Genomic DNA, 10,446 nt, shown 5'->3' on the forward strand with positions numbered 1-10,446 from the left:
GGGAAACAATCAGCTCTTACTGTATATTCACATTGAGAGAAGAGGAGCAACTAAATAGGTGATTACCAGCAGCGTTTCAGGGAGGCCCTTTCGTAATACACTCTCCAGCAGCTGCAACTTGGAAGAGCAGGTCAGGATCAGCATGGCTGGCCAGGTAGAAGGTGCCCCGCAGGTCCCAGAAAAATGTCTTTTGGTGAGCAAACTTGAAGGGAGCAAAGAGGCAGAATTGCATCAATTGTTTATGAACCAACTTGCCTGCCTGCTGGAGACCAAGAAGATGTGCTCAAAAGGTCTCTGTCAGCGATGCAGATTCTGAACTCAGAAAATGCCTTTGTGGTCAAATAATGGTTGAATGGATCATGAGACATAAAATTATATAGTGTGTGAACTGGAAAGAACTCTGCCCTAGCTTTGATTAAAAAAAGATCATACTCTATGTGAAAGCCTTGCAATATTTATAGCTTAGCTCCTTTAATGTTAATGTTTTCCAGACCCCTCCCCAGTCCAGGAGGTCTTCTCTGAACTCTCTCCCATTTCTCCCTCCTCCTTTTAAAAAAACAGTGTCCAGAACCTCAAGTGCAGCCTTGTCATTGCAGGATATAATGGGATGGTTTTCTTCTATGCGTTGGGCATATTGATTCCTTTTTAGGAGTCCAAACCTCTATTGGCTTGTCTGGGTGTTGCATCCCAGCATTTGCTTATGTCCAGCCAGTTGTCTGTTTGGTCCCCTAGATCAGGGGTGCCCAACCCCTGCTCTGTGGACCGGTACCGAGCCGCAGCATGCCAGCATCCGGTCTGCACAAACAAGCAAAGCCCCATCCGTGGGATGCAGGCAGCACACAAAACCACGCACTCTCTGGTCCACGGAAAAACTTTTCTCCATGGAACTGGTCCCTGGTGCCCAAAAGTTTGGGGACCTCTGCCCTAGATCCTTGTCACAAGCTGTGCTGTTGTGCCAGGCTTTCCCTGTCCTCTGCCCATGTGTTTCATTTTTCCCATCAGAGATAGGACCTTACATTTGTCACTGATTAATAACAATCCTCTTAGATTTGACAGGGTTTCAGCTTTTTTCCCATGTAATATTGAACTGTGACTTTTGTCCTGTGATTCACTATTGAACCACCTCCTAGTTCATGTCCTTAAAAAAAAATCTGACCAATATCTGCCTCCTCTCCTCACCTTGCACCCTCTCAATCATTGATCAATTTGTTAACTAGGGCTGGCTCTGATAATCCACTTGAAATTTCCTTCAATGTTGATGCAGAGGAGAAGGCCGACTTCAATTATGAAGAGATTCAGAGCGCGGATGACATCATTACTGCTTGGCAGTAATGCAGTAAATCAATCTTTTATTCCTGAAAAGTGAATCATTAATAAGATAGTACCTTTGTCCTCTGTACTGGAGGCCTGGAAAAAAGAATGGGCATAATTGAGCTGGCAAATAATTTTGCCTTGTTTCAATCTGGTTATAAACAAGAGAAAAATAGAGCTCAAACACTTTGGCTTATTTTTCTATGACCAATGTTCACAACCCATCTTTTCACTTAGCTTCTACTGTACAGGTAGTCCTCAACTTACAACTGCGATTGAGTCCAAAATTTATGTTGCCAAGCAAGACATTTGTTTAGTGAGTTTTGCCCCATTTTATAACATTTCCTGCCACAGTTGTTAAACGAATCACTGCAGTTACTAAGTTAGTAACATGGTTGTTAAGTGAAACTGGCTTCTCCCTTGACTTTGCTTGGGAGAAGTTTGCAAAAAGGGTCACCTGACCCCTGGACACTGCAACATCATAAATATGACTCAGTTGTCAAGCAGCTGAATTTTGATCATGTGACCCTGGGGATGCTGCAATGGTCATAAGTATGAAAAACAATCGTAAGTCACTTTTTCCTGTGCTGTTGTAACTTCGAACGATCACTAAATGGATTGTTGTAAGTCAAGGACTATCTGTATTTATTTTTTTTACTATAATGTTTTTCACAAGCCAGAGTGGCGGTGATTGAATAGAAAGACAGAAAGCCATTTTGAATAGCAATGTTTAATAATAAGTAATCATATCTGCTAATGAATTTGGCTCCAATCACTTCTTAGAATATGTGTTATCCAAGATGCACTCCTTAGTTCTCAGATGTTCTTTTTGTACAGAATATATTATGTTTGGAATACAGGTGGTTTGGTCATTCCTTTCACCGTATTTTGGGGATCAAGAAAACCTCTTGGACCAGTTTTCAAGGTTAACCCCCCCCCCCTGTATTTAGGACAAATGTGAATAATTCCTTGTGGTAATGTCTATTTTTCAACTAAAGAAGTTTGATTTAAGTATATTCCCTCAATACATTGCCTTGTGTAGCAGGGGATTTTGGTCTAGGATTACAAAATTTAGTATTTTCCCCATTCATAGTGTGACAAAGAAGTATTATATTAGTTAAATGTGTAAACTACAGAGGAAGCAATTCCAAAGCAACAACTCTTGTCATCATTTTAGCCATTGTTTATCCATTGTAGAATGAAGGTTTCTTCCACATGTTTCCAACCAATACGGCCCTGAGCTTTCCTTTGCCAATTGGGCCCGCAATACTTGAAGATGTCATTGCTCCATCTTGTTTTAGGTCTCTTTTGTGGATGCTTTTTATCAAGTAAGATCCATTCTATGACTGCCATGATCCATCTGCCATCAGTTCTTCTTGCTATGTGATCAGCCCATTTCTATTTCAATTCTTTTACTCTCTTGATGATATAGTTTACTTTCGTTTGTTCTCTAATCCATGTGCGGGTCCTTCTATCTTGTCTTGTGATGCCGAGCATGTATCTTTCCATGGCTCTTTGCACCACTCATAGCTTTTATATTGATTGTGAGGTTAGTGTCCATGTTTTGCTGGCATACGTTAGAACAGGTAGCACACACTGATCGAAAACATTTCTCTTCAGGCATATGACGTTGTTCTTGAAAATTACACTTAACTTATCGAATGCCTGCCAACCACATTTAACATGCCATTCAATTTTCTTTTTTGTATCACCTTCCATTGAGATCCTTTGGCCAAGGTATGTGCAGTGGTCTATTATGCCTAGTTCTTCTCCAGATATATAAAAAACTATAAATTGTGAATTTGTTAAACATAACCTGGCTCTTTTTCAGGTTTATTTTTAAGCCAAACGGTTCTCCTGCTTTGTGCAATTCTTCTATGTGTCTTTGTAACTCTTATGGATCTTGTGAGAAGAGAACATCATCATCTGCAAATCTTAAGTGATTTAAATAGGCGCCATTGATTTTTATTCCATCTTTTATCCAGTCTAATTTGCAAAATACTTCTTCAAGGCAGGCTGAGAAAAGGATAGGTGTTATTGTATCACCTTGTCGTATACCTCATTCTATGTTGATTTCCACTTTAAGATCATTAAGGCAAATTGTCACTATTGTTTTTTTATATTTTGATTGTGGTAAGTTTATGTAAGCAGTGTCTATGCCTTAGTTGAGCAATGCACTGATTATTGCTTGCTGGAATACTAAGTCAAATACCTTTTCGTAGTCAATGAAAGCCATGCACTTCTAATTCTGTTTTAGCAAAAAAAACAAAAAACCTCAGCCATTGGTGAAGAAGGATGAACAAGTCAGAAAAACAATCCATTCTTTCTTATCTCTCTCCTGCAGCTGAATTTGGAAATTAGCCAGAACAAGTCAGTCTCAGAGAGAAATGGCAACAGCAGTGCACATTCTGAGGGTTGGAGCAGAGCTGACATGTACAACATTTGGGCTATCAAATCTAGGTACAAACTCTAGGTGACCACTGGGAACAGCAAAGGCCTTTTTGATATAGATTTGCACCATGCTTCATATGCTGACTGGTGTGTTCACCCACCGCCTAATGTCTAGATTCCTCACAGGAGTGGCCTTTTGAAAAAATGTGGGTCTGATTTTGTTCCCCATGCTCATAGGTCCCCAGGTGGTAGCAACCCCTACTTTATTGTATTTATCTACCAAAAGATGAGCTGCTTAGAAATTACCTTTGGTTGGCTGAGAAGATAATTCTTTTTTAAATGACAGCACTAAGTATCATTTTTAGGAGCTTTGGTGGTGCAGTCATTGGAATGCAGTATTGCAGGCTAACTCTATTCACTGCCAGGAGTTCGATTCTGACCCACTCAAGGTTGACTCATCCTTCCATCCTTCTGAGGTTGGTTAAATGAGGACCCAGATTGTTGGGGGCAATATGCTGACATTGTAAACCACCCACAGAGTTCTGTAAAGCACCACGGGGCAGTATATAAATCTAAGTGCTATTGCTAATTGTCAGATCTGCATATATTTCAAAGAGCCTGCTCTGTAGATCTTAATAACAAAGTCCAGTGTCTTCTTCCCTACCAAAAGACAGGCAGATAACAAGCAAAGACCAGGAAACGAGTCCTGAAGTATTGCATTTTTCAAATGTGACAGTGGGAATAGTATTGACAATGTCAAGAGAGCTTCCTGAAGGTCAGTCCCACTAGAGCAGGGGTGTCAAACTGCCAGCCCACAGGCCAGATACATCATGCCGAAACCGCGCCCACCCCATTGCCGGCAATGGGAAAAAAGTCGCGATACATCGCGACACATCACATGACATTGCGAGTTTGATACCCCTGCACTACAGCCTCTTTCAGGAGTTAACACCTGATGAAACAGGGCCTAAATAGCTATGGACAAATAGAGTTAATTCGGGAAAGGTAGCAGCTGTTGCACTGAATGGATTTGTGTAAGTCATAACATGAAATCCCAGAGAGCAAATAAAGTCAGGGAATATTCCTATATCGTGATCCTGCTCTTTGTGTGGAATGCAATCTCTTATGAAACACAGAAATAAATTTAAAGCCCAAAGCCCGAACTTTATATTGATCCAAAGCAGCTCTTTTTTTTTGTAAGAATTTTATTTTAGTTTGCTCCTCTTCGTGCAGAATGTTATAACCAATATAGCACACCAAGGTATTGATTTTACCTGCTCAGGGGTACAAAGAGGAAAAGAACTGAATCTGGCCAGCAGTTGATACCTTTTCAAAGGGCCTCCAGCAGCTATAGGAAGCCTATGGAGAACTTGGGAATGAGATAGAATTCAAATCCTAAATATTATCTTAAGTCAAAGAACGAGACATTAAAGAATAGGCCTGGCCACCAAACTAACACTGGCTGAAGACAATCAAAGAAATTTCAGAGAAATATTCTTCATAAGCCTGATCCTCCCTGGGGATCTGGGAGGTGTCCAATAGTTATCAAATAGTGTGTAAGTATCTCTCAGAGTTCAGGGAGCAGGTGACAAAAATCTGGTTAAACCAAGGAAAATAGCCTCTCTCCTCACTCTGTTCTGCTAACTGGTGTAATGAGAGCACAGGTAGCTCAGCTCAGATAATTTCTGATATCCTCCCTTTTCCATCGCAGTCTGCATACTGTTATTTGTTAATACAACAAAGCCATATATAGGATAACCAGCATTATAGGCCTGAACAGAAAGAGCCTTAACTGTTATAGCTAAATATCCCTTTCCACGGAATGATGGGAGGGTGTACCCATTTATTTGTGTGCCAAAAAGATTCATCATCACCCAGCTGACAAGGTGACCCTCCTGGTTCAGAATGCCAGCACTGGGGAAATGCTGTATCATTTTGGCCAGATACCTGCGGCTTTGTTCATTGCCGCCATAGGCCCAGTTTTCATTCAGTAGGTCAACATTGGAACTATTCAAGGAGGAAAGTCTGAAGCCGGGCTCAAGCCTGGAAAAGGGGAAAGGCAAAAAGAACAAAATCAAAGAGATGAGAACAGAAAATTAAACTGTTAGTTTATCTATTAAGTCCAGAAGTGGGACACGATGGCCCTTTTATGACTTGCTGGCTCAGGAATTCTGGGAGTTGAAGTCCACAGGTCATAAAGAGGCCATCATTCCCCAGCTTTGATTTAGTCCAACACTGGCCAGCCAGACAAGTGTGAACTGTTCCCAGAAAGGATAGCGGCTTACCCTGATAATTCTGTTTCTATAAAAGTGCAGAATCACAAATTGATTCCATTTTTCTCTATCAAAGTGCAGAATTCTATTACCATGTTGCTTTTTTAAAAAATGCTACCCATGATGACGGGAAAGCATTTCCAGTGTCTCATATATTATAAAGCGATAAAGAATAAGATGCAAATATTCCATTTTTATGAAATGGGAGTTTCAGATAGTCTTTCCCCACTTATAACAGAATAGAATAGTACAGTTGGAAGGGATATTGGAGGTCTTCTAGTCCAGGGGTCTGCAACCTTGACAACTTTAAGACTTGTGGACTTCAGCTCCCAGAATTCCTCAGCCAGCATAGAGGAATTCTGGGAGCTGAAGTCCACAAGTCTTAAATTTGTCAAGGTGGCAGACCCCTGTTCTAGTTTAACCCATGCTCAGGCAGGAGACCCTATACCAGGGGTAGGCAATCTTGGCTCTTTTATGACTCGTGGACTTCAACTTCCAGAATTCCTGAGCCACGAGTCATAAAAGAGCCAAGGTTGTCTATCCCTGCCCTATACCATTTCAGACAAATGTCTATCTTCTTAAAAACTTCCCACGTTGGAACATCCACAAATTCTGACGGCAAGTTGTTCCACTGGTTAATTGTTCTAACTGCCAGGAAACTTCACCATCTACAAATTTAGTACAATACTGTTATTAAGCAATTTTGTTCCTAGAGGAATCACAAAGCCAAATGCCCAGATTGTGTTTGAAGTTTGACACAGACAACCTCTTCTGCTACAGCTTTCTCCTTCTCTTACTAAAACCTACTGGGTCTTAGTCCTAAAGTCTACAAAAAAATGAGAAACCTAAAATAGGTTTGCCCCACAGGCCACACTAACTAAGTTTTGGACAGGCAAAAAATTAAAATTAAAATGAAACGAGGACGTGTAATTCTGTATCATGGTCTTTGCTAATGGATAATCTTTCACTTTGCGAAATTTGCAATCAGTCTACAAAACGTACTGATTTTGTACTACAGTGCTTGAAACTGCTAATCAGATTTGTTTTAGCATTATTGTACTCCACATCCCATTTTCTCTAATATTCTGTCTTTGGAAAGGCAAGCATTCAAAAAGGGCCATCATGTCTGTTACTGGTTTTACTGGGTTTTTTTCTATCTTTTCTAGGCAGGTTTCCTGTTACACCTCTCCTCCTCTGTGACTTCGTCTCTCTGTCCCTGGAGGAATCAATGTGTCCTATAGGAATCCTGTTGATTTTGGCACCTGATTGACCCATAAGAAATGTGATTTCAGATTTCAAGGATGTATAGCACCCATTCCTGTGGGAGCCTGATCATAACAAAATCTTCAGAATGCCTTAACAGTTCTGCATCAGGCCTCATCATTATAACAGTGGTGACGGCCAACAGGGTGGTCACTCACCTACCAGTGTGACATTTATTTGGATCAGAAAGTTCATAGAGGAAGTGAGGAACTACAGATAACTCTTTTTGTTTAGCAGCTGCTGCATCCTGAGTAGCTTCGGGCATCCCTTCTTGAGTCCCTGGAAAGACAATAAAGCATTAATTTACCAGGAAAAGACTGTGTGCACAAGTTGGAAGTACAAACCGGCAAGATATCAGAGTTATACATGACCCCCGGACACTGCAACTGTCATAAATATGAGTCAGTTGCCAAGCAGCTGAATTTTGATCACGCGACCCATGTCTGCAATGGTTGTAAATGTGAAAAGCATACTTAGATTTTCACACATGGCTTCTCCATTTTGTCTTTCTTTTTGTAAAAATAAATGGTGACATGGTGTAATATCTTATGTGTTGTTGTTCACCTGAGGTTGCATTTACCTAATTTTAAGAACTGCTAAAGATCAGATTATTTTTACTATGTTTTGACAGGTAAAACCATAGGACTCTAAGAGGGTGTACTTTCTTTTTCACATGACTGTAGTCTGGATCAATCCAAACTATCATTCCTGTAGTTTACTCTAGATGTGGGTCATGTTTAATTTGAGAGTCATACAACCTGCTGAGATCAATTCAGTTCACATTGGGAGAGGAATAGGCAAAGAATTAAAACTACATCAAGAAAATATTGCCAGAACATCATTGTACACTTAGTGGTTGGAATAATGTGAAAAGGGAACATGCAGTTATTATCTTCTTTTTTTGGGGGGGGGGCTTCAGTGGTAATTACTCTAGAATGTTTGAGCCATTTTCATTCTGATGCCACTGCATATATACTGTAATAGAAAACCTATCGATACAATGCCTTTTCTTCACTCCTTCAAAAAGGACCATTACCAAAGAGATGGAAGGTGTGGGCCCAGTTCACAGCATCTGTATCCTTTACAAGCCTCCGATACGCATCCAGATCCTGATAAAATGCTGCATACACATTGGCATATTGGTCTGAGGGATCTGTGGCAATCTAGAAGAAAGGCATGGCAATTTTTTTTAATGTGGAGATGAAATGATAGGAATAACTTCATTAATGTAATGCCTTCTTTTTTGGAAAGGCCAAAATGGCCTCTTCCAAAAAAGCAGCAGTACCTTAAATTATCCATTAGAGGCTGGCTATGGACTCCTAGATATTCCTTCCTTCTTTCCTTTCCTTTCCTTTCCTTTCCTTTCCTTTCCTTTCCTTTCCTTTTCCTTTCCTTTCCTTTCCTTTCCTTTCCTCCCTGCCTCCTTCCGTCAGAACTGGCAAGGCTGTTTATTACCTCTTTGCGTGGTCTGGTGAGGACAACTTTGAACTCTGGCCAGGAATCCACAATCACCTCGTGACCAATTGGATTCCCCCGATTTATGTTCATGACTGCTCCATGGACCTGTCAAGAGTCAAGTGTCAGTGTAGTTACGGGAGTCGGTCTGAGAACAATGTGTGAAGAAAAGTAGAGTAGCATTAATTTAGATTTGCTGCAATAACTTTCACCTAATGTTCTACCACTCCCCCTTCCCCACATGTTGATGATGTTCCAGAATTACTTCTTTCTGTTGCTGAATAAGATGAAGGATTTTCACCCGTTAGGCAGAAAATTGCAGATTTGTCCTGCAACTCTCCATTCACCAGAGATCTATGCTCATTAGGCACATCTGGCTGAATCTATTTTTTATATCTTTTATTTTATATCTATTCTACAACACATGGTATGTTACATGGATCATGTTTTAGATATAGGCATTTTCAAGGAATTGTTTCTTGCCATTTTTGGTAAAAGTAAGCAAATAATAATAATAATAATAATAATAATAATAATAATAATAATAATAAAATAATAATAAAAGTAACAATAGTAATAGGCGCCTTGGGTGCAATCCCAAAACAACTGGAGCATCACTTGAACACCACTGGCATTGACAAATTCGCTATTAGTCAATTGCAAAAGGCAGCGTTCCTAGGAACTGCTTCCATCCTGCGACGATATCTGTAATACCATCAAACATCCACATCTGCCTATCCCAGGTTCTGGGTAAGGACTCGATGGGTAGACAAAATGCCAAATCCAGTCTGAACATCTGGCTGACTGTGCGATGATCCATAATAATAATATACTTTATTCATCCTGAGTGCCAAATATTAAGTTCTAGAAAACGAGGTTATTGTCAAGAATCTACGTCCACGTTTTAGTAAATGTTTCAGAATTACCACAAGTGCCTGAGGGAGACTCTTCCTCAGCATTCCCTCCAACAAGCGCAGTTTGTAAGGACAGGAAAGGGCCAACATAGTTTTGGGGATTGAAGCTGATGGGTAGAACAAAGACATAGTAAATACCTGAATGAGAGTCCACTTCTCCCTACCTTCCTGTCACTCCCAAACTGGAATGCTCTCTATCTCAACAAAACAATAAATTTATCCAAGATTCCTCTCAAGAGAAGGCACAAAACAATGCAGCTTCTCCACTTCCCACTGTAACTTTCCTTCCCTTTCAGCTCACATTTCAACATAACTCAGGACTTTCCTTTAGGAATTACCAATATTCTGTCTCAGTGTCTCCTGCTCACCTTCAGCAAGCCAGGTTTTTGTCAGGGCAGCTCCACAATTTCTCTCTTCCTATTTCAGTCTTCTGTCCAGTCCGGTCTTTTTAATACTTGCTTTGCTGTCAAGATCAGATTTATACTACAGCAGATTAACTATTAACAAATACTGTATGGATGTAGAGGTTTCTGATGAAGAGTTGTTAAAGGTTGTTCAGTAATAATTGGCCAACTCTCTGAACCCCAGGACAGGTTTCTTCATAAGTGGGATGATGATGGCATTGTAAGTAGCAGAAGCTTCTCAGGTTACAAGTTCAGGTCGCACAAACAGACCAGGTTAGCAGATGTGCTTAAGCTGGAACAGAAAATACAAGCAAAATACTTTGTGTTCAAGTTTCCAGAAATATGTACGCCTCAACATTTATATAAGAAACAGCTACAATGATTCTTCAATAAAAATAAGAAAAAGGACAAGTAATTTTAAAACCCAGGATCATC

General features: G+C 40.3%; 1 protein-coding gene across 1 annotated transcript; it reads right to left on the reverse strand.

The window, feature by feature from the left end:
* Positions 1-5,066: 5,066 nt before the first annotated feature.
* LOC107296674 (glycine N-acyltransferase-like protein 3) lies at positions 5,067-10,021 on the reverse strand. The gene is made up of 6 exons (XM_015826020.1): positions 9,976-10,021; positions 9,620-9,714; positions 8,694-8,801; positions 8,275-8,401; positions 7,397-7,517; positions 5,067-5,745 (listed from the first exon to the last, which is right to left on the reverse strand). Exons 2-6 carry the CDS (start codon positions 9,695-9,697, stop codon positions 5,343-5,345), a joined length of 837 nt encoding a protein of 278 aa, XP_015681506.1. The 5' UTR covers positions 9,698-9,714; positions 9,976-10,021; the 3' UTR covers positions 5,067-5,342.
* Positions 10,022-10,446: the final 425 nt, after the last annotated feature.

Source organism: Protobothrops mucrosquamatus, unplaced genomic scaffold (assembly GCF_001527695.2).
Source record: "Protobothrops mucrosquamatus isolate PMUCROS unplaced genomic scaffold, P.Mucros_1.0 scaffold2928, whole genome shotgun sequence".
NCBI classification, from domain to species: Eukaryota; Metazoa; Chordata; class Lepidosauria; order Squamata; family Viperidae; genus Protobothrops; species Protobothrops mucrosquamatus.

Excerpts from the sequence above, each read along its gene's own strand:
- LOC107296674 (XM_015826020.1), bottom strand. The coding sequence starts at position 9,697 with ATGTTGGCCCTTTCCTGTCCTTACAAACTGCGCTTGTTGGAGGGAATG. Across the intron at positions 8,402-8,693 it reads TCACCAGACCACGCAAAGAG|ATTGCCACAGATCCCTCAGA; the intron begins GTAATAAACAGC and ends CCTTTCTTCTAG. Across the intron at positions 5,746-7,396 it reads AATAAATGTCACACTGGTAG|GCTTGAGCCCGGCTTCAGAC; the intron begins GTGAGTGACCAC and ends CCCCTTTTCCAG.